The 27,625-nt window shown below is 42.1% G+C and overlaps 1 protein-coding gene across 1 annotated transcript in view; it reads right to left on the bottom strand.

Annotated features, from left to right (window-relative positions):
• Nucleotides 1-27,625, bottom strand: part of PHF12 (PHD finger protein 12) — a 38,189-nt gene that overhangs the window by 6,087 nt on the left and 4,477 nt on the right. The window contains exons 3-9 of the mRNA XM_037008400.2: nucleotides 12,005-12,077; nucleotides 9,043-9,436; nucleotides 7,644-7,764; nucleotides 6,310-6,442; nucleotides 4,292-4,456; nucleotides 1,567-1,725; nucleotides 191-986 (exon numbers count right to left, since the gene is read on the bottom strand). Of these exons, the coding sequence (XP_036864295.1) occupies nucleotides 191-986; nucleotides 1,567-1,725; nucleotides 4,292-4,456; nucleotides 6,310-6,442; nucleotides 7,644-7,764; nucleotides 9,043-9,436; nucleotides 12,005-12,077 (1,841 nt within the window). The remainder of the gene's footprint in view (nucleotides 1-190; nucleotides 987-1,566; nucleotides 1,726-4,291; nucleotides 4,457-6,309; nucleotides 6,443-7,643; nucleotides 7,765-9,042; nucleotides 9,437-12,004; nucleotides 12,078-27,625) is intronic.

The following is a 27,625-nucleotide window of genomic DNA, read 5'->3' as shown; positions in this document are numbered from 1 at the left end:
CACCTATAAAATGGGGAAGTTAACATGTGCTTTCTCTTCTATCACAGAAATGGGGGGAGGACAAATAATAAAGAGATCAAAGTCCCCTGAAATAGTCTCAGGGATATAAGCATTTTTTGAAGCTTAAGTCTTATTTCCCAGGAAGAGTGTAAATTACTCTGCTATCACCCCAGAGCTGAGCAGCACTCACCTGATGATGGCGCTGGTGAGCAGAATCGTTGGTTGGTTCCTGTGGCCAAGATACCATCTCCTGCTGCTTGTGGGGGAGTGAGCACCCGGGTGGCATTTGGGGGTGAACCCAGAGGCCTTGAATCTGTCAACGGAGGTCCTATCTGTGATTGGACAGTCTTTCTTTGCAAAGTGCTGGTGTTCTCGATGCTGGCACAAGAGCTGGGAATGGAAGGGGGCAGGCTTGGGACAGGAACCAAACTCCTCTGTGGGCAAGAGCTGGGGCCAGTGGAATTCTCTGTCTTCACAATGATGCCGACGGTGTGGTTCTGAAGCCCCCCAGCTGCTGGTGGCGTGAGGGGCCGGGGCCAGCCTTGCCGGTGTGAGAGGCCTGGTAGGGGAGTGTTCGTGCCTGGAAGCCGCCGGGGATCCGTGGAATCAGTGGGGCTGCTGTAGAGGTGTGGGCCATTGGCTTTCACCTCTGTGCTCACTGGCCCGTTGGCAGTCCCGCAGGGGGCTTTCTTGGATTTTTCCGCACAAGAACTGCAGCTGATGTCCTCTAGGGCTGGGGGCTGGTGGGGTGGAGAGCAGCTCAGGGAGTTCTGGGTGCTAATCCCTGAGGGGCAGGACAAGGGGTAGTGGGAAGGTGTAGGTGCCTTGTCAGCTGTTTGCAGGGAGGTGGTGATTGAGCTGTCAGTCACAATAATAGGCTTAATATCAGCCTTCTCTGTCTGTTCAGAGTCCCAATGCGAAGGCATCTGCTTAGCAGATAAATGTTTCAATATGCTGCACTGGAGCGCAACAACACTACAGAGCCACTGCAACGGAAGGAGAGGAGAGGAAAGGAGGGTGAGAGGCCTGCGAGGCGCTGCTCCTTCCTGCCACAGTGGCCAGGGCTACAGCACAGCTGCACTGCTTCCAAGATCCCATCACAAATGCTCAGAAAGGATGTGCTTCACTCCTGACAGGATTCCATTTCCATTCCCAAGCAGGACTTGATGGTCACTCAGCAGGCAGCACCCTGGGCAGTGGAGCTTGGGGTTCTTGTTCTGGCTCTGCCTCTAGGCTCATGTGGTGACCAGCGTTCAGCAAGTACCCTAAGCAACTGCTACATGTCCAGCACTAAAACCCAGCCTCTCTATTTGGTCTCTTTCTGTAAGACAGACTTGCCCTTCTCCTAACTACCGCACTGGGGGACTGATGGAGAGAAGCAGGTCGGTCGACTCTGTAGTTCTTTTACTTGCCTCAGGATCTCAGCCAGAGGTTCCCTCGAGAACATTCAACTCAGGGGGTGGGCGTGGGTGGGGATGGGAATGACACTGAGGCTACTTCCAATAATAAGTTGTGGTGAGGTAGAAGGAAGATTGGATTTGGAATCCCAGCCCTGTCTTCACTCACCTCTTGCTGCTCTGCCTGGGTGGCTAAGTGCTCAGAGTTCAAAAGGTGCATTTGCGATTCCTCAGGGATCCCGTTGCAGATCAGCTCCCCATCCCGAATGGCCGCGGGTGCAAGGAGAGGGGGTGGAAACTGGTACTGAGATTTAATAGCATCAGGAACCTGTTTAGGATAAATAAATGTAGGAAGGACAAGCAGATAGTGCCAGCATATCTAGTTGATTCTGCCCTGGCCATGCTCTTCTGTCTGTACTGCTGAAGCCAAAGGAACATCATCCCTCTTAGGGCCCAAAGAGGATGAGGCGGCTCTTTGACTCTGACACACACATATTAACTCAAAAAGGCACAGACCTGGAGAAAGCAGCATATCTTCCACTTTTCTTCAAGGTCTAAGGTTTGCAGAAGGCAGAACTACTGCATGCTGCCTTCTGCTTTGGCCAAGAAAGTATTAACACTGACTCTGGTGAGGGCTTCAGAATGGTACTCTAGGCTCTTACTGCTCAGTGTCAGGTTTAGGAGGTGAGTGAGCAGTAAGTGAGAGATGAAAAGTTAAGTGAGTTCACATTCACAGTGGAAATGCTCAGCAAGAGACCTGGCTTGTGATAATCAATGTCAGTTTTTTTCATCCATTCATTCATGACTCATTTATACCTGAAGACACTGTGTTGCACAAAGACAGAAGACATACTCTGAATCATACTACATAAGAATGAAAAAGCCACACAGTCATTCATACATTCAACCAACATTTATTCAGCATCTCCTGAGTCTGGGCACTGTGCCAAACTGTCCTAGAGATCCAGAAATGAATAAAACTTAAGACTTGCCCTCAAGGAGCTAATAGTCTAGCAGAGACATAAACACAGAAATAGTATAATACAATAAAATGGGTCCAGAACAGAGGCACTGTCTAAGGAGCTAGGAAAAACAGAGAGGAGAGCACTTATTTCTGCCAGGGGGATAGAAGCTTGGGATTAGGGAAGATTTTGTAAGAAGGCAGTACTGGAGCTGAGACTTAGAAGTTGAGAAGAAACTTTTAGGCACATAGAGGGGAGGGGAGAGAGATGTGAAAGCACTTGGTGGACTTGGAACACATTTGGAGAACCAACAGATTTGGTGACCAGGTCCTTATGGAAGTAAGGGAAGATGAGCTAAAAATCGTTGCCCAAGGTTTGGCTTGAGGGGCTGGGTGGAGACTGTTGTCATTCACTGAATCAGGAAATACCAGAGGAAGAGCAGATTTGGAGGCAGAAGCCTTTTGGTGTTAGGCAGGCTGAGAATGAGGCATCTGTGGGATGGGCAGGCAGATATGAATCTGGACATGAGAAAGGCAAGGAATATGGAACTGAGAGTCATCACCATGGACAGTGGTGGCTGGGGCACACGCTTGTCTGAGGTCATCCAGGAATGGAAAATGGGGGATGCAGTGGTAGGCTGGTCTAAGGATGCCCTATGGAGAAGAGTAAAGGGAGGTAGAAAGAGGGACCTCTAAATAACAAATATACAAAGTTCCCAGCGGATTTTGCCTACATACACATCAAAGATAAAGACTAGTGGTCCAGTGCAGAGCGAGAGCCATTTTCCCCCATTGTCTTCTGGTGCTATAGTCCTCATTTTGCTCTCAAACTGTGCAAGTGCAAGATGCTTTTCAGGCAAGTGGTGCCCTTGGATTTTCCTCAAGAATAGGGAAACATTTTAAAAAGGGGAGAGGGCATCATAAATGACAGGATTTTATTAAGGCCTCTTGGCCTGTTCACTTCAGCAGACAGACCCTCTTCCAAACATGCATGGTGAATCACACAGTCTGGATTCCTCTTAGATCTGTTTAACTAAGATACGAGGCATGGCACCTGTAATATTCCCTGCCCCCAACCAAAAGGACCTTGATTTAATTTTGGAAAATTGTGGTATTTCCACTGAAGTGTAAATATTTACACAGTTAAGAGCCTGTTATACACTTTTCAACAGTTAACATCTTTGCTAGAGCTGACAATCCCCGGGAAGTGATGGGAGTGGTGAGTGATTTTTAAAGTGTGGCTGCCACCAAGTGGCCATGTATGGGAATCGCTGGTTTTCACTGGCACAGTCCTTCGGGGTTATTTCGTAAGAGAAAAATCAAGTTTACATATGGGTATGTAGTATTGGAGACCTCTACGTTAAATGAATGAGGGGGTTGAATAGTTAACTAGATCCAGCCTCAACACCAGCAAGCGCTTTTTTAAATTTAAAGAAATCTTCTGTTAATCTCTTTGGACACACTTCAGCAATCAATCAATTGTATACAAATTTAGGTATTATTACAGCGATGCCACAATTTGCAGTATTCACGATATATTAACAGCAGCCTGGGGAAAAAAGACAACTCTTCTTTAGACATTTCCCTCTTAAGTTCCTCAGTTGAGACAGCCCCTCACTTTACACAGGGCTTGTCCAATCATCCCCACCTGCACTTTCCCAGACAGATAGGAACAAGTGGGCAGGTGAGGGACAATATAGCAGAATTCAGTTGGAGAGGCTAAAAAAGATGTTTATCCTCAGGAGAACTAGAAACATGCAGAATTTGAAGGCTCAAGTATTAGAACACATAGTCACATTCATTACTTGCTGAGACACCACACACAAATCTCAAGGGCTTCAGTCTCCCTATGTAAAATCAGGACCATGGACCTCTGCTTATATCATGAAGACAATCAGAGTGCACAATCCGGCCGCACAAGGTTGTGGCTCACCTTCAAGCTTCTCCTTCTGACTGACTGGAGCACGCGGCGGTTGGGAGGGTGCTTCTTGTGGATTCTGTTCAGGAAGTCCACTTTGACAACGTGCTGTGAAATGGTGTCCTGGAAACGGTCAAACACCTGGCACCGATTGCTCAGCGTCATATTCTTCTGGTTCAGCTAGGGACAAACAGACACACTCCTGTGGTGGACCTCAAAAAGCATCCCCTTCTCAACTATCCTCTAGGTTTAAAAAAATAGAAGCCCTCAGCTAAACAGTTCTGGGATGTCAACACTCTTGCCAGAGGGCCAGGGAACATGGATAAGCCTTTCTCCCTCAGCCCTGCCTAGTCCAGCAAGAGAAAACTTATGTTCCTACTCCCTAGAGAAGCTTGAGGGGGCCAGGGAATTAGCTAAGTAGCCTTCCTAATTCAGCCCGACAGTCTTCTGCTTAGCTCAGAGCGCCCTCTACCAGCATATCTTCACAGAGCACAGGTTTCAGAGGAGATGCAGGCCTTGCCCCTTGAGAGACTCAAGACTCTCTTCCTACCAAGGGACTCTTTCCCACAAGAGGCTTGTGGAAGCCTGGCTGACTGCTGGGATTAGCACTAGAATCCTGTGTGCCTCGCCCTATTCTTTCTCCGTGGTGCCAGGGAGCATTAGCAAACCCATCTAGTTATCAGTCAGTCTTACAAGTCTTCCAAGGCAGAAAACCTTGGACTGCTCTCAGAGGCCGTAAGGAGGGAAGAAAAGATGTTTATACAGCAGCACACAGAAAACATACAGAAACTATGCCACTTTTTATCTTTCACATCTGGTTCCCTACACTTTAATTTGAGAGAAGAGATCTTCTGCATGGCACTTTCCTAATTAGTAAAGTAAGAAAAACTCCTAAGTGGCTAATAAAAAATTACCCAATTAATTTCTCATCTGCTGGAAAGCTGCTCTTTAAGATACATACTTGGGTACACTGCTCATAGTTTTTTTTTTCTGGTTCAGCAAGAGGCAAAAAGACACATTAAGTGTTGGAGAAGGAAGCTTCTTCCTACATAAACCTTTCTGAGTGGCATTAGTCCAATGAAGAGAACAAAGTAACTCTTTTCTTCCAAGTGTGCAAGTCTGTAGCTGAGGTTCCCCTCATTGTAGGGTAGGGAGTGCATGCCATGCTGAGGGCCAAACAGTCATTCCATGGTTATCACCACCTTTGGTAGATGTCTTACTTTTACATTTGGAAAGGCTGCTGTTATGAGGGAGGTGCTCCTTCTGAAGCCCTTTCCAATTCTACCTGTGAGTGACTGTTCAAAGTGCCTATAAAGAAATGTCCCAAACCTCTTGCAGAGAGCTAACTATAGTTCTGGTTTAGCAGGTCATATTAGCAGAGATAAGATAACTGCATCCTCACACCATTCATTTGACAGTTTACTTAGTAAATATCTATTATATGCTGTGACCAAGTAGTTGTAAAGAATTAAGGTAAGGAAAGGGAAAGAGTCTTCTCATTTGGTGCCTAAGACACATTAGGTGTTCAATGAATGGTTGACTGTCTGGAATACTCTTATCCATGTCAATTTTTCTATTCTCTGAAGTTACCAGGCAGTTAACTGCCAGTGCTAATTCTTGGGATAGGAGAATAAACATTTCAGAATTTTCTCACTTTGTTCCCTCTAAAAATAAGACAGGAAAACATGGAGGCAACTACTGTGAAAGCATTTATTTCCATAAGGTTGGATCTAAGGCACTTTCCCTTTAGGGCTGTTAACATCATCTGCTTACATCAGTGTGGAAGAAATCACTCACAATCAACCAGGCACTAACGGGTTAAGTCTGTCTATGCAGATAAAACAAGGCATCGTGGGAAAATACAAAATGTACAGCTGAGGCATGTCAAAATAATCAGAATTGAGTAGATGGTTTGCAGAAATCAGCCTCTGCAGTGAACTTGGGTATAAAGCTGACTTTGCTTTGCTTTCCATGGAACCAGTCCCCGCCCCAGCTGTGCCTGTAGACGACTGAAGGGATGCTGCTGTTCTTACCACCACATGTTCGATGTGATTCGGACACATCCATCTGCCCAGGGGCATGGCAGTGAGCGGTGGCTCGAGGCAGTCCATGTGGAATAGGAGGGGGCAATAGTCACACTGGATGAGAGGGGCCACGCGGCAACTTCTGCAAAAAAAAAAAAAGAGATGTAGGCTATTTGTGGCAAGACAGGAGAATTCAAACCAACTATGTACTATGGAACAGGCTCTCCCCTTTAATCCTAACATTCTCCCACAGCCTCCTCCCCAGATGATTCAGTTACATTCACGATTAAGATGGATGAAGTTGGGAGCTACCAACAGGCTCTCCATTTTTCTCTTCTAAGAGGAACATGTCTTGTAGGGAAGTGAATGTTTATTTGGAGCATAGTTAACATGGCTGTCAGAGCAGGAATGATCAATGCTCAGCACCCACTAGGGGAAGATACCCAACTCTGTTCTGATCTTTCTACTCCTTAAAATGAAGCAACTACCTCATTAAAAAAAAAAAAAAAATCAGTAGCAACCTTTCTAGGGTCTTATAAGTACAGAGAGAAAAACTTCTCTTCTACATGAAACAATCAGCAAAACTGACAACGAGTTGCCTTGGGAAATGATTTTGTGATATGTTCATGTAAGCAGAGTTCAAGGGAGGGGGTTTAAGCAAACAACAATTACAATTTGTGACCACAATACCTGGGTTCTCAAGCTGCAAGAAAGCCACAGTTTGGACCTGGCTCAGAGTTCTTCTTGCTGTACTGTCTAGTTCCTTACAGCTTTTGCTGTGAAACACTTCTTTTTGATAACTATTTCCTCCTGCTCTCCTGCTCTTTTAACACATCCAAGCCAAGAAGTTCAAGTCCAGTAACTGAAGCAGCTGGTTCCTGTCACTGAGGAGATACCATTTGAAGGAAAGCAGTGTCCCAGGGAGGCCACAGCTGGGGTAGCCTAGAGGTTTTGGAAGTCATCCAGTCTGATGCATCCTAGCTTGCATGGATACTTACACTACTTTTTAATTAATCTTTAGTGATTTAAGAATTATTTGCCTTTTCCAGGAACTTTGTGTCTCTAATGGCCAGAGTTCTTCCTGTTAGTTAAACATCTCATGCTTCAGTCTAAGTCCAACTCCTCTATAAACACTTATTACAGTACTTCTGTACAATGATGCCTCAGGAAACTTGTTAAGCATTCAAGGCTCTGGTCATTTAGTACTCAGTCTCTCTGTGCTCATACCATCAGAATATGGATTATTCACTTTTAACTACATGGTTTAGAAGAAATGACAGAAACGTGAAAAAACATCATTTGCTGAATATGAGGTAGAGCCCCTTGGTATGGAATAAAAATACCTGTTACATGTGAAGCAGACTTTGACTGGTAAGGGAACGAGACCATTGTGATCTAACTCATGCTGCGCCTTCTTTACATTTTTCCCTGTGGTTTCCTCCTTTCTTCTTCTCTTGCTAGAACCTAGAAGAGAAATTGGTGGTGCTAAACTTTCCCTGGATGCAAAGTTCTTGGCCTGGGATATGGAAACAATAGTAAGTGAAAGGAACAGATCTTAGTAAAAGCATTTGCCATGCCCTAGACACAGGTCTCTTTCTGAGACCCCCTGGGATGGTTTCAAGTCAAAAAAAAAGAGGGAGAAGGGACGAAAAGGGAGACTGACACCAAGTCAGAACTATAATCAGAACTACTTGTTCTGTGGCAGAAACACATCTAAATGTTTTACAAATATGAAGCGGTCAGAAGCCTAGGTTAGATACTGGCAACCTAAGAGATATAAATGCCCAAGTCAAAGGGTCAACAAAGACTATACTGTGCGAGTGGCTGAGGAAAAAACTAAAATTTCACTACATTTTAAACAGGATTCAGAAAATCTTTGATTCCATATGTATCCTACTGACATAAACATCCTAGGTTTCTTCAGCCTCACCACTTTCTCTGGGAAGAAAATAAGACCTAGAAGCTTTGTGATATCAAGTAGAAGTCATGACTTGATTTAAAAAAGGAAAGGAAAAGAATGGAGGACAATTTGGTAATCTCTATTAAAACCATAATGTATAGTTTTGGACCAGCAATTCTAATATTAGGAATTTATCCTACTGATACACTCACATGTATACAATGACTTATTTATAAATGGTAACAAAAGATGGGGAAAAACCTTAATGTTCATTAATAGAAAATTAGTTAAATAATCTATATAATGGACTATAAATACACATAAAAATATTATCTATATAGGGGACTTATTATGCAACCATTAAAAAAACTGAAGAATGTCTTTTAATGTGGAAAGATCTCTACAGCATATTGTGTGAAGTGGTGAAAATATGCTACTTACGGGGAAAACAATGAGCATCTATCTGTATTTGCTTATATACACATGAAGAAATTCCAGAAGGAGATACATAAGAACCAAACAGTGGTTATTTGTGAGGGGTGCGAAGGTGGAAACTAGGAAAATGGGAGACAGGGTGGGAGGGAAAGTTTTCACTGTAAGCCTTTTCATATTTTTTGATTTTTGAACCATGTGAACATAACTACCTATTTTAAAAAAAAGTGATACTGGGAAGGGCTAACTGAATAAGCACTGCTCAAAGCTAAAACCTTCAGTCTCTCCAGGAAGAACCTGAGACACTGGCTACTTGGGCAGCGACTGCAGAGGCAGCAGCACTGCCCTCTGCTGGACAATAATTCTCTGGGGAAGCTGGGGCCAAGGAGCGGGTATGTTGGTTTGGCTACCTGGTAGTGCAGTGGTACAAGTCAGTTCATTGGGCAACTGAAATTGAGTGGGGTTCCGCTCCATGGCGGCAGCAATCAACAGCTCAAAGGGTCGCCTTAGCTGGGGCTGCACATAGTCCGGCTCTGCTGCCATTGGCTCCTCGTCCACATCAATGATGTCCTCATCGACGTCGTTTTGCTCAGAGGTGGGGGTCTCTGTGCTGGCGTTGGATGTGGGTGTGCCAGGCCGGCTGGCTCTCCTTTCCAGGATCCGGGCATGGGCAATGGCCTTGAGTTCGGTTTTGCTAGTGGATCTGTCCAACAAGTCAGAGTCACTGCTGGGGGATGTAGTCCGTTTGCCAGATTTATCCACCAGTCCATTGACATGACCCAGTTCCTTTTTCTGCTCTCGTTTCTGTGCAAATGAACAGGTGGGCCCATCACATAAAATACCAGAAAATCGAGATAAACGCTATAGAGTTCTGCGAGACCATTAAAATTCAGAAAGTCTCTAACATACCACAGACTCATCCACCTGAGAACTCGGAGCAGTGGTCTGTTAAAATTGATAGAACTACAGCTGAACTAAACTACAGGTAGCAAAAGTTGCAGCAGGATTCACCAGAAAGCATGTGGAGTTGGAAACAATTCTATAAATCACACATCACTTAGTCTAAGTCATCCTATGATACAATATCTCTATAGAAAGCACAGGGGTAAAGGGATATAAAGGTAATACAGTGAGAATAAGGTTAGTGGAGACTGAAAAGAGGGAGGATAACACTGAGAAATCAATGAGATCACCACAGTTTGCCTTAGGAGTATCCTGACCTTCTGAATTTTAAGAACTTTGCTCAAAATAAAGTTGGAACAGCAAAGGTAAAAGGTAAACAACAGGCAGAGTTTCCTGTCCAGGGAGGTTGGGGGCCAGCTAGGAAGGCAGTAACTGTACTGTAAGGTGGAAGGGTGGTGTGATGAGAGTGGCCACCCAGCAATCATGGTGTCTAAGAATAGCTTTCAGTGTTTCAAGTTTAACTCGAACTCTGAATGCAACACTTCCTTAAATAGGAAGATGGGGAAATAGAAGAACACTAAGTGTATACAGTAGGACTAGATGATTGATAATACATTTTCCTCCAGGACTCCAAATACAGTGGTCAAATGAAGAGTTTAATGCTGGTCTCCAATTAGGAGGCCTGGGGTCTTTGTCCCAGTTTTGCCACCAATTACCTAAGACATTGGATGGTTCAGGCTAGTGCACAGGAATTCTCTCTCTAAAGTGAGACTGTTAAAATCTTTCCTCTCTTCCTCTCAGTTATAGTGGAGAAAAAGAGGGTCACGTATATGAAAGGGTAGATTCTGAGTTAGGGGAAGATTCAGTCTCCACTAGGACTAGGACCTGAACACTAGAGGCTGATGAGGCCTACAGGATGTGTATTTCAATCCACTTCAGTGTGTTGACTACAGGAGGCCAAAGCCAGGTAGAAGTTGGTGGTGGTAGAAAGACATTTGGCACTGTAGGTAAAGAGGTTCATCTGAGAGCAGGTCAGAACGGCATTTTAGGAAAAGCACAGTATGTTAGAAAAAGCCATAGTCTAATCCTCAGCAAGTAGTTCTGCTTCAAGAAAACTGATGAAAAAGTAGCAGAGCTTGGAACTGAGAAAATTTGGTTCACATATTGGCTCTGTCAATTCTTTTGAGTCCTTGGGAAAGTTATTCTACATTTGTGAGCCTGTTTCTTCCTTTCTAAAATGAAGATACTACCACCAGCACCTATAGCTGGCTATATGGATTAAATGAGGCAACATAGGTAAAATACCTGGCATGTGATGGGCACTAAAACATTAGTTCCTCTTCTCTACCCTTTTTCCTGGCTTCACTTCTCCCTCAGGTGTTCCCAACCCTTTCACATCCAGCTTCTTGTAGTAGTTAAGTTTCTGAAAAGCCTTTTGGCTGGCAGTTCTCTAATTAGCCCTGCTTTAATCTAACTAGGGATGCACGGGAAGAGATCTGGAGGACAGCCTGGTTTGTGGACTCTAGGAGAGATCCAACTATGGCTATGGTTAGGCGGCTGGTTGGCCTTGGATTCCTTTTTAATAGGAACCCTTGTGCACACATTGAAAATGTCTGCCTGTTTACCTTCTTATAGGCTGAAAACTGTTACACACATAAACCACAATCTCTGAATCATCTCATCCTGTTTCTGCAACCATAGAAGTCATCATGCACTGTGACATCATGTTTAGAGGCCAGCAAAACAGAGGTGATGTCACAAGAAAGGAAGAGTTGCTTGCTGTACAATTAGTGTGGGGGAAGAGCAGGGGGTGGTTTACAATTCACAAATTCTAATCCAAAGCCTATCATTTGAGGATTGGGTCTCATAATCTGGGTGGAAACATACCTACTTCCTTTCTTGATAAGGGAGAATTTAGCTTTTGAACGCCACTGACATTCTCAAAATAGACAACAATGTTCTCAAAGCCGGTACACTGAATTATCAAAACTGAGGGATGGGGTACTGAAGAGATTAGGCAACCTGGGGTACAAATGGGTTCTCTCCCTCCCATATACTTGGCCAAGTCTCTGGATGCCAGTGACTTAGGTGTTTTGGGGTGAGGGAAATCCTTCTTCCATTAAGCTGGAGAAGCAGACTTCCTTTCTTCAGCCACTTCCAACTACAAGCATGGTCTATTATCCAGGAGGTCTACAAGGAGATCAGACTACTCCTGTCAATATTAATAGTAAATGAACATGGCTCAGGAAATTAACACACCTCTTCTGCCCATTTCAGCTGCCCATGTTTGGACTTTTGGCCCTACTGGATTCCAAACAGTCACCATGGGGACAGTGAGGGTGATTCCAGGGCTGGAAGAGACAAGCAGAAGGGACGAAAATGCCTTCAGGGCAGGCTGTCTTAGCTCTAGAATATCAGTGCTCTAGATCTGGCATTCTGAGCAAAGCCTTCAGAAAGAAGCAGCATTACCTTTCGGCGAACAGTGCACCGGTGACACATCCACTCCCCAGGAGGCAACATCTCTTCACTCAGTGGAGGGTTACTGTGGGGAAAAGACAAGGACAAGACTAAGTAACTAATCCTTTGATGCAGCAGGTAAAGCCTAGCTAGGTCTGACACAAAGCTGCACGTCCCTCAACTCCTATTTTGGCCAGTCCTGCAACACTGCTAGGGTTCTTTCAGCCTTCAAAATGCTTATGTGGCATCATTTACAATAACCTAAGGAGTAAACATCCCTTCCTACATCTCAGAAAAAGAAGCCAAATCCAGAGCTATTAACACTGGGCTTACAAGGGAAGGATACAAAGAACTAGTCTGAAGCCCTGAGAGTCATTCCCAAACTGCACCATACTAATAAAATCACTGACAGGTCCCCCAAACTTTTTCTGAAAAAGGTCTGTTAGTGTAAGCCTAAACTATTCCATCTGCTGTTCAAAGCCCTCTGTAACATGGTCCCTTACCATCTTCCCAGGCTCCTTTCAGTACCCTTCCTCTTAGTCATATTGAAGACTTGCTATTTCTTCCTTTAAAACATTCTTCCCCTAGAAAGCTATGCCTGTTAAAACACTATTCATCCTGTAACGCCTGCCTCAATTGGACTATAGTAGATTAAAGATGACTGCAAATTTGTTGCTATTCCTTCTAGCAGGCCATTTCCTTCCTCTTGATTTAGGCTTGTCTTGACTCCTTTTGACCAAGAATACAGAAAAGGTAACAATGTTATAACTTCCAACACTGGAAGGACTGCAGATTCCATTTTTACCTGCTTGGACTGTTCCTTCTCAGAGCCCTGCTGTCATGCTGTGAGAGGCCACATGTAGGACACTTAAACACTCCAATTAACAGCTTCCGCTGAGCTCCAGGCCAATAGCCAGCACCAACTGCTGCTATGTGACTGAGACATCTTGGACCACGCCACCTCAGCCGAGCTCAGTCTTGGATTCCAAATAAACTGCAGTCCCAGACAATAATATGTTGAACAGAAAAACTACCCAACTGAGCCTAGTCAACCTGCAGACTTGTGAGAGAAAATAACCAGCATCTGTTTTAAGTCATTGGGGTCGTTACACAGCAATAGGTAACTGAGCACAGCTCCTCCATGCACTCTTCCTGGATTAGACAGACATCCTACATCCTGGACCTCTAGCTGCATGGCTTAGGTCTCTTTCGGCACTTCTCAGGCTTTCCCTTGTGGTATAGTGATCCTATTTTATTAAAGGGACCAAGACAGGGTCTGGCTCCCTTCCTTCTGCATATCTTTATAATGTAGAATTTGTGCACACAGTAGTCTTTCAGTAATATCAATACTGAATCAAAATTAGAACTGTGTAGGGCTGGCTTTTACTGATCCTCCAGATCACTGATTTCCATTCAGGTCATATCAAGAGCCATATGAAACTTTATGCAATCTTTGGTAGGGTCACATTTATAAATGTCTTTACAGCTGTGGTTCTCGAAGTGTGGTCCCCAGACCAGTAGCATCAACCTCATCTGGGAACTTATCAAAAATGCAAATTCTGAAACCTCACTCCAGGCCTACTGAATCAGAACTTCTGGACACAGAGGTCAGAATTTGTGTTTAACAAGCTCTCTCAGTGATTCTGTTCAACACTATAGCTTGAAAACCACTGCAGAATAAGCCCACATTTATGCTTAAGAAATTTCTACATTTGGTTCCTGGGGGTCACTTGGAATGACAAGGAGGAAATTTTTCTTCAAAGAATATGAGAAATACTAAAAAAAATAATTTGAGGGTTGAATATATAAGACTCTCCTTGAAGTCCCAGGCCTTAACACTATGTTGCTTTACTGTTTCTATTTAAAATAGCACTTGGCTTAGCAAATTTTCCTAAACTTCCTTGCTTTGCCATGCTTCCCTAGAGCCCTGAGCACACACGTCAGTCAGGATGCCCAGCAATCCCTCACATCTCACTGCACCCTTTTCTCCCCATTTCCTTGGTGGACTCTCAGGAGGATCCTTACCAGAAAGAAGAAAATTGGAAGCACACTGGCCTGTTTGGACAGGCCTTCAACCCCTGCAAGACCACAGGTCAATGTCACCTGTGAAGTCTTCCTAGTTTTCTCCAATGTATTTCTGCATAGGCAACATCCAAACAAATGAAATGTATATGTGCAATTTTGCCAAAAAGACTCTGCTACGCTTCAGCAGCCTTCATATTAAAATTAGCCCCGAAAAAGCTGTCACTTGTGATTTTGTTTTTCATTTCTTTTCATCTGCCCATTGGCTTTGTACCAAGATACCCTATGCCAAACATGTAAAGGAAAGAAGTGAGGCAAGGTGGTATGGGCTTAGATCTTTTACCAGATGCGAATGGCTTCTTAACCACTCTTCAATGCTTCCCCTCAATCTATTCCCAACCTTGCAGGCAGAATGATTTACTTAAAACATCATTCTGATCTATCACTCTCCTAACCAAAAAGCCCTTCAATGTTGTCCTTACCCCATCCATTACTGCATAAAGCTCAAGCTGCTCAGTAGAGCAGGTAAGAACCCTGCTCTCTCTAGTTTTATTAGTCTGGCGGCTCCCTATACATCCAGTGTTTCTTAATTCTGTGTCTCTGCTCATTCCAGAGCCATTACCCGCTGCCACAAAAGCTTAGACTTCCTCCATTCCTTCACCTGGTGCACTCCTTATCTTTTGGGCCTAAGTAGGTATTATCTCCAGAAAGTTTTCTCTGACAGCCCCTGATGTGTTATAGCACTTCAGTGTCACAAGGTACTGAAACCATTATGTACCCGAATTCCCTTCTCTATGCCTCACTTCGCTTTGTAGCTCCACATGATGCACAATGCCTGGTACACAGTAGTACTCAGTTAAGCTTTAAAGAACTAGGGGAACACTGAAAGAATGGATTTCTAGCAAGTGAATGTAACCCCTCCAAAGTCATGAGGCAAAGCAATGCAACTGGGCAGGTACATATACTGGTGGTTAAATCACACAGGGTATTACTTATGTTTTCTAAATCACAAAACAGTAAGACATTAGAGTCAAAGGTCATACCTGTAAATCTGAACTTCATACTTCAAAGCACCCTACCCTACTCATTTAAATCTTCTTTAAACAATTTGATTTCTTGTTTCTCTCTTAACACAGGGGGATAAAATGTTTAAAATTTTTATTAAGAGGCCCTCAAACACAGTTCCTGGTTGGTTTTGAAAGGATCACTTTTAGAGATACCAAGTTCAAGAACTTGGTGTTTCTCAGAATTCTAGATTATGGCCACAGCCTCCTCTTGTCTGCCCTAAAGAGTGGGATGAGGGCTGCGAATTTAGAGAGTGGTATAAGGAAGTCAGAATGCTTTCTCCAGGACAAACACAACATTTAAGAGCAGGGCCTTGTTGGGATTTTGCTGCTTTCTTAGAGACAGCATGCATCTTGAAATAAATTTAAAAATGTGGTATCTTGAGAGAAGGCGGTAATATCTAAGATGGAACGGATATGGAAGGAAGAAGGTCTATGTTCCTAGAAAATGATCATCATATGCATGGTTGAACACAGGACTTGCCCATGGTAACTGTCCATGTAAACTTACTCAGGATAATGTTTCCTCTTTGCTCCTAGCAATTCCTTTCAAGCTCTTTGGGAGACACTTTTCCAACTCAAATATCTGAAGTTGAAAAAGATTCATGAAATGGCTCCAGGAAAGAAAGTCATTGGGGTAATAATCTCAGGAACCAGTTCCAAAAGACGCTGTTTTGTTAACAGACTATAGTTTTGTTCCATATTAAAAATAGTGCCAACAGGGAAAGCATTCCAGGGAGAAAGGAGATTCTGCAGCCTCAGATACTCATGAACATATCCTGAGGACTTCCTCACCTCAGCTGCCCATCTTAAAGCTCCTTCTCCCATAAGAACACTGTTTCCATTAAGTTTAGTATGCAACTTTGAAACAATTATATTCATGGCCAAGTCTTTAAATCATGATATGCCTGTCAAGAAAAAGAAGGCTCTGTTCCAGCTCCTTCTCATACCATACCAATGAAGGCAGGGTGCTAAGAGCCATTCTCTACAAAAGGAAATCATTAAAAGTTAAAAAGTCAGGTTAATACTGAAAATTACTCTTACAGGGGTTCCGCTGTTCAGCAGTGAAAACCATGAAAACACTTATCATGAGCCAGTGCTGCTTGTAAAGACATCAACATGCTTCCTGATCACTAGAGCTCAGAAATAGCAGAGCTATTCTGATAATCTCATCTTACATCTAGATAGGGCATTTCAGTTCACAAAGTGCTTTCACAGGTGTTCTTAACTTGATCTTCACCACCATACTGTAAGACTTCTTGTTCCCATAATACAGGTGAGGAGACTGACTTATGTAAACCATGAAGCCAGTGAGTATCAGAATGAGAACCCAAATCAGTTTCCTGCCTCTTAAATCTGGAGCCCAAACTCTTTTTAAAAAACCTTTAAAAATATTAGAAATATTAGAACAGAATGCAACATGCAACTTCCTTGGTCTCAAAGTGGAGCATTTCCTTCTACATCAGTCAACATTTACTGGCTGCTTACTAACCAATGCCACACTGGAGGAAGGACACAAACCATATTAAGTTATGATTCACCCCATGACGAAATACAGCCTCTGGGGGAGAGAGGACCAAAGTCATTCATCCATTCAAGCATTTTTGGACATGTATTTTATGCTAGACAACATGCTAGGTGGTGAGATTTCAGACATGGTCCTTGCTCTCAGGGATCACAGGTTAGAGACAACATAAAAAGCACAGTTGACAATGAGACCAGACCACACACAGTCAACTACGAACTGATGATTCCTGCCACACAGACTTATGTAAGGACTCAATTGCTCATGCATGTCAGACTCAACAAAGAACCCCAGAAGGTGACAGCGGCCTTTTCCCTACTTTCTTTCCACACTTCAGAGCTATTCAGTAAATGGTGATTCAGCTGGCAATCATTTAAAGATGGCAAATTTGGTTAAGGATCCTGAAGGGTTCAGGAGGAAACTATAGTTTAAGAAGCAGGTACTATTTCCATATTTTGAAGACCTACATGATAAAAGGAAGGTTCTGCGAGTGGGGATATCTTCCTGAGAATGGATGTTTAAAGTCCATCTAGAGCACAATAGTATTTTGAGAACTATTTAAGTGCTGGGAAGGAAGGTGAACTCTAGAACATTTGTCCTCTGTACATGAGCTGCTTTGTCTCAGGAAACCAGTATGTCTTTAGCCAGCAGGTCAAGGACCTCTACTTTATTTTCTGGCTTTGAAACAATATGGCCTGCAGTGCTCTGAGACAAGTGGCCTTTGCCATGGCAGAGAAGAGTACCCTGTGGGAAAAGAGCTCTTACAGAGTATCTTCCCATCTTCACTGTTGTGGATGTTTCCTTCCAGATGATTTGTTTAAAAGCTCTGGCCTGCAATTCCTGGCCAGAAAGTGTTTTTGCTTTTGTTCTCTATTTACTGCTTTTCAACTCACTATTTATTTTAAACACTACCTGATTATAAAGATATTCTGTAAGCTGTAAAATAATTCATAACAATAGAGCTCTAAATCTTCAGAGATTGTACAATCGAAGGATATGCATCTCAGAGTTTGGTCTGGTTCTCTGTGAAGCCTATAACCGGTTAACGGTAACATCTGTGCACAAACCAATTAGAAAGCTGGTAAAGGACATTAATTTCAAAACTAAAACTCCTAAAGCCAACCTCTACAGCAGGACAACCTCTAGACTCTCATAAACAAATCCAAATGACCCATCTCTACTGCTGATGAGGGTGTCTAGGTCAGTCTATTTCTGGAGTCATCAAAGAGAAAAACACACACACACACCTCTCAGCTAACTGTAATGCCTGCAGTGACAGACCTCTCCATGTGAAAGACTCAGAGCCAGATGATCCCAACTCACAGCCAAAGAGTCCAGTTTTAATTTAGAATGCCTCTTTCATTCAGTAATGAGGCTGCAGCCCATCACTGCAGGTGGAAGATGTTGGTAGTTGTCATGGTTTTTGTCTCTCTAATTAAAGAGGATCTATTTCAAGTCATACACCAGTGTGGCCGATCTGGGTCTAACCTCACTCATCTCCCTCACCTACTAATAATACATGTGAACCTGCACCACATTCACATTTACTTCAGATTTAGACACCACCAGTGGGACCTGTTGATCCACAGCTCTGTGTTAATTACCCATCCAGTGCAGGCCGTTTTTCAGTATGGAACTGGAAGGGAGAGGGGGAGGGGAACAAGAGAACAAAGGGAGGAGGAGAGAGGTGGAGGGAGAGAGGGAGACAAGGAAGCAGAAAGACTGCCTTTTATTTCAGAGACCTATTTTTTGCATTACAACATGCAGACAAAAACAGTGTTGGGATCTGGACTAATTTTCAAAATATATTAGCTTACTGATGTATGGCTTGCATACAAGCTGTGTGTCGCTCCATCCAACTGAGCGACAGTGACATTCAAAAACTTGAGCCAAAGGTAAGAGAGACATGAAAATATCACTTAACCAAATTAAAAGCTTTGGTGTATGTATTAGGACAAAAGGAAGCAAATGGATGAAAAATACTTAAGAAAGAGCACATTCCATTTTCTTTTCCTAAACTGACAAAATATTCTATTTAATACAAAAACTTAGCAACACTGCGCAAACAGCATATCTGTACACAACATACCAACAGCCTTGCACTTGGGTTCTCCTCTAAAAGAGGTCAGTCGCATGAACTGGTAGGGTTCCCCCTGTCAGAATCCATCACTGTCCAAGAACCTAAAGCTCTCTATCCATACATGGCAGTTTCATTTGAAATAAAATATCAGTTAGACTAAGAAATATTTCACAGTCCCCCACATCATCTGTATGTCCCCTCCTTTTCACTTGTGGTGGTGGGGTGTTCGGCAAACAAACAATAGTACTGAGCAGTTTTGATTCTTAATTTCACAGTTCATGGGTGTCATCCATCCATCTGAGGTCCACTACCAGATAAAAATTCTGCAATTGTATTTAACGGCATTGTGTAAGACCAACAGCAAAAGACAATACATGCTCCGAACAGACCTACTCCCCCTCAGACTGGCCCTGCTGCCCTGGCCAGCTCAGGAAGTGTGTTGGTACTAGCCAAAATGGGAGGGAGTGAAGGTGATCACGGGCAGGACCACAATCATGTCTCAACCTCCCAGCACCCATCTTGATCTACAAAGGAAACTATGAGCACAAGCCCTTTAAAGACTGAAACAAGCTTTTGTCTTGGAAAAGCTAGGAGATATTGTGTTTTAATTTAAAAATCTCTTAAAATTTAAATTAGAAACTGTATTAATATAGCCAAATTTAATGGTCTATGTTTTGAAAAAACAAAATTTAATAAAATTCAAATGTCAGCAGAAACAGTAAGCTTCCTCTGGACACTTGTATGGGCATCAGTTTTTAAGTTCATATGGCCAAGATGATCATACTGAAGGATACAGGAGATGAAAGCAGAAAACTCATGGGGTCCCTGAACCTTAATCCTTTTCCCGCCTTCATCCCAGTTACCGACTCAAATACAGCTAATGCCACAAAGTACATAAAAAGTAGAAGCACTGCCGTTTTTTCATGCAAAACCTCAGTAGCAGTGTTAACAAGGAGACCAATGAAGTGCCAGGCCATTACAAATGCCCCATTGAGAAACTTCACTAGTTGCGTCACTTCCACAGGCATACAAATCCTTTCCAACTAGCTGACTGTGCCCCCAAATTTTATTGCCTTCTATGCAGAGCTGGCTTTTGACATCCATCCAAGTGAAAGACACCTGGAGAAGAGGGTTACTAGTGTAGGGAAAGGAGGGAGGCATGGGGGGCAGAGCACCAACAGTTCTACCAGATGTTTGCTCAGCTAACTTCTCTACATCCTGAGCCTGTGTGCCAAGGATCTAATCTATCACTGGTTTGGCTGTTCTTGCAATCCTGGCTTCTCCACAATGGAAAATGGGCTGGCTATAAACATTTCTAAAGTGGGTTTTATTCATTCAACTCATGATAAAAGATGTTGGAGCCCACCTGTTTTGGAAGTCACCATTCTGGCCTCACCATTCACTTTCTAATGTTCCTAAGGAATGTTCCATTGGAAAGAAGGACCAACAATTATACCTATTACAGAAGAGTTTCTTAAGTATGGAAAACTGGGTACTGTTCAAGGCCAGATTTAGTGGATTATTACAAAGGAATAGCCAGGCCACATTCTTCTTGTGCACACAGCTCAAGGAATCGGATCAGTGTACATCTTATAGATATTAAACCTAAAATTCAATAAAGGCTGAAAAACTAAAAACACTTAACAATATCTTTATTTGAAATCTAACTAAATATAGAAAGATTTCTTCTTAAGACCTAGCTGCTTTTCCCTAGGGAGGATTTCTATTTCATTTACCCTCCTTTGATAGGGTCTTAAAAAAAAGAAAGGAGGGAGAATAATGCTATTAATTTGGGCCAAAATAGTAAGACTTATTCCCTCCTTCTTTTACCCTTTACCCTCTCCCCTCCCCCAATTTTACTTATAAACCTCAAAGCTTTCCACCCTACATGACTGAAGCAATCTCCTGGGCATGCTGTCAAACTGTGCTGTTGTGGTTTGATGCCACGGCTAAGTGCTGACTTAGGCTTCCCAAGCCTTCTAGTTATACCCCCCAGTGACCTATTTAGGTGTTGAACATACTTCTCAGAGACAGAGTGCCGTGGTTTTTCCTTTTGGCCCACTTTTCTCTTCGATGGTCCCTAATGAAAGAATAATCACCCTAAAAGCCTGAATGTGTGCACACAAATGGTTAGAGGAAAGTTTGCATACAGCAACCCTACAAGCCTTGGTTATACAAGCCTCTTTCCCACAGCTTAGACTTAGCAGACACTTCTCTTACTATACAGCTTACTTCAACACCAACAAACTCCAGTCTGCAGTCAGAGACATCTGGTATCATGGAATTAGGCATCAGAAATAATGGCTAGGCAAAACTACAAAGGACGAATAAAGCAAAACAAAAGTGATATAACAATGTTTATCAAAAGGTCAAAATTAGTGACAGAATTCTCCCTACATTTAAAATGACTTTCAAAAAGTGGCAAGCAACATTAAGGGAAGTAGAATATGGCCAACCTTTGTATAGAACTATGAAAAGTTATAGGTTTAGACATGTTTAATGAGATTAATGGAATATAATTTTCATTATGTATTTTGACTAATAATTGATGATAGTCAACTGAAAAAGTCTACTGTTTTTTCTCTGTTTCCAGAGCTTTGTTAAAACCAAGAACCAGCAGAGCTCTATCTGATGCAGCAAACATGGAAATTAAAAAGCTCCCAGGTTAGAAAAAAACATAGGTAAAAATCTCTTAGACATAAACATGAGTGACTTCTTCATGAACAGCTCCCCGGGCAAGGGAAACAAAAGCAAAAAATGAACAAGTGGGACTATATCAAGTTGAAAAGCTTCTAGACAGCAAAGGACACCATCAATAGAACAAAAAGGTATCCTACAGTATGGGAGAATATATTCATAAATGACAGATCCGATAAAGGGTTGACATCCAAAATATATAAAGAGCTCACATACCTCAACAAACAAAAAGCAAATCATCCAATTAAAGAATGGGCAAGGAGCTGAATAGACAGTTCTCTAAAGAGAAATTCAGATGGCCAACAGACACATGAAAAGATGCTCCACATCGCTTGTCACCAGAGAAATGCAAATTAAAACCACAATGAGATATCACCTCACACCAGTAAGGATCGCCACCATCCAAAAGACAAACAACAACAAATGTTGGCGAGGTTGTGGAGAAAGGGGAACCCTCCTACACTGCTGTGGGATGGTGGGAATGTAAATTAGTTCAACCATTGTGGAAAGCAGTATGGAGGTTCCTCAAAATGCTTAAAATAGAAATACCATTTGACCCAGGAATTCCACTTCTAGGAATTTACCCTAAGAATGCAGCAGCCCAGTTTGAAAAAGACAGATGCACCCCTATGTTTATCGCAGCACTATTTACAATAGCCAAGAAATGGAAGCAACCTATATGTCCATCAGTAGATGAATGGATAAAGATGTGGTACATATACACAATGGAATATTATTCAGCCATAAGAAGAAAACAAATCCTACCATTTGCAACAACATGGATGGAGCTAGAGGGTATTATGCTCAGTGAAATAAGCCAGGCAGAGAAAGACAAGTACCAAATGATTTCACTCATATGTGGAGTATAAGAACAAAGAAAAACTGAAGGAACAAAACAGCAGCAGAATCACAGAACCTACAAATGGACTAACAGTTACCAAAGGGAAAGGGACTGGGGAGGATGGGTGGGAAGGGAGGGATAAGGGTGGGGGAAAAAGGGGGCATCACAATTAGCATGTATATTGTGTGGGGGGGTATGGGGCAGGCTCTACAACACAGAGAAGACAAGTAGTGATTTTACAGCATCCTACTATGCTGATGGACAGTGACTGTGATGGGGTATGTGGGGGGGACTTGGTGAAGGGGGGAGCCTAGTAAACATAATGTTCTTCATGTAATTGTAGATTTATGATAAAAAAAGAGCTCCCAGGTCATCACAGGAGACCAGGGATGGTGGAAAGAACAAGAGCTTCCACATTGCCCAGTTATCTAATGCAGAGGCTTATTTAAACTCACTTGAAGTCCTATGTATTTTGTTATCTTCTCTGCACAAATGCAGACAGGAAAAAAATAATATTGAACGTCACTCTGAGGATCACATGTGGACAAAAGCCTGTAAATGTGCTTGCGCTTCCACAAACAAGGTCCCACCATGGAACTCAAACTTGTTGGTAATTCTCAGGGCTCCCCCATTCTTGCCTGGACTGGAGGTAAAGTGATATCTTTAGGTTATGGTTAAATTCAAACCCTACAGACAGTCCTCTCTTGCTCACTCAAGCTTATTTGAAAGAGAGCCTCATGCAGAGCCTGAATCAGCAGGAAAGACTGATACTAGGTTCAGGCATGGAGTTTTTCCCCACCCTGCTGTTACTCTCTTTCCTTTCAAGACTGGAAGCCATTTCCTGGGAGATACATTTCCTGTAGTTTGTTAGGAAACAGGGGAAGGGCAAAGATTAAACAAACACCAAATCTATTAAGACACAGGAAAGCAAATGTAATTAGGGGGAAAGGAATGGTCACTGTGTATTTGTGTTAACAAAGATACCTTATACTTGGAAGAATCCAGATATCATTTGTTCCCCAACCAATGTTTACCTTTGCCCCACTCTCATTTGTAATACCACAGCAGTGAGGTACTATGCAGCAATGAGCAGAGGAAATGGTTTTCAGCCTTTGGTTTTCATGGAGTTTAGTAAGCATTTAGTACACGACTACAAAAGGGAAAGGGGTAGCTCTTTGAGTCATTTTTCATTACTTATAAAATATCATTAATCTGCTAGGTGTACTTGAAGATTGTTTACAATGAATCCAACAGCTCTCTGTAGTAAGCAAGTTCCTTTTTGCTGATGGTTCTAATAAATGATTTCACCTTTATCAGTGTCTACTGTACTCCTCAGTGTCTTTTGCCTCCCAAACAAGTGTACTTAAACTTCATCTTTGTCTTATTTGCTGAAGCCTAGATTTAGAAATAACCTTAGGCTTCAAGGATGAAGATTTTGGTATTTGTAAATGGCAGGCAAAAATGGAGTCACTTTCTTATTTTTCTTAACTGCTTTTGAGTCATGGGGAAAGCAGCCAGCTAGCAACCTGTGCATGTGTACTGGGTACGGTGACAAGCCCGCAATACTGAGGTGCCTTTCTGAAATCTGGTCTAGGACCTGCATTGAATACAATGTCCTCCTCTTTCAGGGAACTGAGAGGGGTACAGCTGTACTCCTGTCCCATATCTTGGGAGACTAACATTATGCAGAGGTGTTTTTATAAGTGTCGCTCACTGAATGGCAATGCAGCATGCCATGTTATACTCCCTGGGGAATCTAAGTCAAAGGACGAGCACAGTAGAGATGGGAAAACAAATTTTTCTGGTGCCTTAAAACTCTTAACACCTTATAACAATACATTTCCAGAATTCTGTGCTGTATTATCCTAGTAAGTGCCATTAAAACCCCAAACAGAACCTTCCACCAGAGTGGCCTGGTTAACTACACAACCAAGGAATTGTTGTGTACATGCTGGGTGTGAGACAAGAAAGTTCAGAGATGGATTTCAAAACTCTTAATCATAATCAATTCATCTATTTTCTATTGTCCTGTCACTTGTAGAAGAAGAGAAGTACCCTCTTCTGTGAAAAAGCAGGACATCTGCAATTCTATGTAGCAGAAATCCTCCTGGAAGCATCAAAGCAAACTGTTTCTTTTTAAAGCCAAGTGAAACCTTCAGGCAAATATTATCTGTGCTCTATTTACTGCTATCTGGGCTTACATAAAGACACACATAAACAGGTGAGTTCGCTACAGTGTACAACTTTTGTTCTTGTTAACTGGATTCAAAAGACTGCTCATGAGCTGACTGAAGTGATTTCCACCCCAAGCTGCTACCCATCAAACTGAGGCAATTAAAATCTTCCTCCTTAAACTTGGAGCCTCTAAGTACAAGAAGTGTCTGTACATAGAAATTTCTATTTTGGCTGGTGGGTGCTCGGTGGGCATCTTGGCTTAAGGCATGTGGTGGACTTTTTATACTTCCTCTAGGGTGACTTACAGCCTCGTACTTCTTTGCTAAGGGTCACCCAAAAAGTTGAAATAACATACCAAGTTACAGTGTAACATTCTTTCCACTGAGATGTACCATCGGGGCTAGAGTTTACAGAAGAAACCCTTGACTCACTGCCATTATGTAGTTAATCAGGAGGCACACATATTAAAATGGGCTTAAATCAACCACCTTTTTCTAAGTAAGACTCAAAAAACTTAAAAGTAAAAATGGGTGAAGACAACCCAACAGAATGGGAGAAAATACTTACAAATCATACATATCTGACAAGGGACTTATAATTTGCAATATATGAAGGACTCTTACAACTTGGTAATAAAAAACCAAATAACCCAATTACATTTGGACAAAGGATCTGAAAAGACATTTCTCCAGGAAAACAGAGAAATGGCCAATAAGCACATTTAAAGATGTTCAATTATCTTTAGCCATCAAGGAAATACCACTTCATGCCCATCTAGGATGGCTTTAATCAAGAAGACAGTACCAACAAGTGCTGGAGAGCATGTGGAGAAACTGGAACCTTCATACGCTGCTGGTGGGAATGTAAAGTGACGCAGCCATTTCGGAAAGCAATCTGGCAATTCTTCAAAGGTTAAACTTAAGAGTTACCATATGACCCAGCAATTACACTCCCAAGTATATACCTAAAAGAAATGCAAACAAATGTCCATACATAAAAATTGCACCCAAATGTTTATAGGATCACTATTCACAATAGCAAAAAGTAGAAACAATCCAAATGTCCAAATAAAATGTGGCATATCCATACATGGAACAGTATTCAGTCATAAGAAGGAATAAAGTACTCATAGATCCTACAAGGATGAGCCTTGAAATCTCACTGAGTCATTTCAAGCTATTACTAGTATTTTCGCTCAGAGCTTAATGAAAACCAGTATTTCATTCAACACACAGAAGTGACTATTTGAATCCCTTTTCGGTTCGTATTAGACAATTCAATTGTTTTTATTTAGTTTACAATTTGGCTTTTTTTTGGAGACATACTAAAGAATTTAAAACAGACCAACATGAATCTCACCTCCAGATTAAAATGCAAGCAGTACCCAAATATGTCTTTTACACATTTACACATGTAAAAAATACACAAGTCATTTACAAAGGCCAAAAATGGCCCTTATATATTAGTGGAGTCCATCTGTAAAGAACTTTGAGAGCCTTAAGGAACAGCAGGAGATTAATGACATTATAACAACATCCTACCTGTCACTGACTATGGGAATTAATTTTGGGATAGGCCCCAAACGAGCAATTTTTCACAACAGTACCACTAAGTACTTGCCTTTAAGTCACACCAAAATTAGAGAAGTGTTACCTCCTTTTCCACCTTCATTATTTCTGATGCTTCCTTTGCAACCAAAGCCCTCTGGGTCACAAACATTTTGTGAATAAACACATGCCAAATAGTACTCTTTTATTTTTTAACTGTGATTGTCTTTTACCTTTTTTTTTTTAAATGCTTGTTTCTTAATTTTTCGGTTTATTTGGTGACAATTATAAATACTGGCAGCTGGAATAATGCCAATCAGTCATGTGTCATACAATATAGGTTTCTGTGTTCTGGTGAACTTTCTGATGCCATGTCCCTCTTTATATGCTGTATGAAAGGATTTTTTTTAATGCACACTTTTTTTTTGGTATTGGTAATGTACAATTACTTGAACATTATGGTTACTAGACTCCCATTATCAAGTCCCCACCACAGACCCCATTACAGAACAGTGATTTGTCCTTTATCTTTTATCTAAAGCACCTATCACACAAGAATTAGCTCTGGAGCTCCCAATTAAGTTTGCGAAACATGCAAGTTAAAGTTGAACATTACTGGGCCCCCCTCCCTGTTTGAGTGGGCCATTTAAAAGCAATACTACACCCCCAAAGGCCAATACAACACAGCAAATGCAAAAATAAGATACACATAAAACCCAATTAGGTTTGTTTATTGCTGAATCCTTTTATTATTGAGGGGGCGGGGTGAGGAGAGGCAGTCCCGATGCTGTCACCTCCAGTTCTCCAATGCTGGGATTCCACTTACAGTGTCAGAAACAATAGCCATAAGATGTGAATTTAAATGTATTTTAATCCATCACTGCCGAATACTATTCTAGTGAGGAGTTAATAAACACCACAAAAATGAAAAAAATCACTTCCTTAAAAGTTCAAACAGCAAAGATTTTCGGCAAAGCAGTTTTCTACTCAATGTGTGAAACCTTTCTTGTTATGACTCACTAGAAATTAAATATGCAAAACTCCAAGCTGAGCTTAGTTTTGCCTGTGCATAGAGACCTTTTTACTCTCATTCTTCGAAAACCTCATTTTGGATCTTGCTGCCAACACCAAAGAGAGGAAAGCCGGCCAACAATTCCAAATATAACATGCGGAGGCAAATGCTACAGAAATCTGTCTGACGGGAAGCGACCATGCTGAGGTCTGCTGAGGTAGATGCACTCTCAATCAGACCGTTTTGGTCTCAGCCTGTTGGGAGCAAAATACCAGGAAAGAAAGCAATCAGAAGAAACCATCCAGCCTCATTACTGATGCCCTATGGTATTCACTGTTTATCAGTGAGAACAATCCATCCATCTCAAACAGAAAGATGGGTCAGTGGCAACTAAAGCTCCACTAGTTACTCTAATTTTTCTTTTTAACTGGTTTTTTAGGGACCAGTCAGACCACGGAGACCAGTATTTTCAGAAAGCTCAACTATGGCATGACAATTGTGATAAAGGTCTGGTTCACCAGGGATAACTTAAAAACTTATCTTTCTAATTCTCTGGGGACAGTTTAGTAACCACCCCCTACTACTACTCTGAATAATTGATAAACCAGTTAAACTTGGATAAAATGATTACACTATCACTTAAGTAAACATGAAAACATCAGCTCCTCAA

Source organism: Manis javanica, chromosome 4 (genome assembly GCF_040802235.1).
Source record: "Manis javanica isolate MJ-LG chromosome 4, MJ_LKY, whole genome shotgun sequence".
Classification (NCBI taxonomy): domain Eukaryota; kingdom Metazoa; phylum Chordata; class Mammalia; order Pholidota; family Manidae; genus Manis; species Manis javanica.
This window is presented reverse-complemented; position numbering and strand designations above follow the sequence as displayed.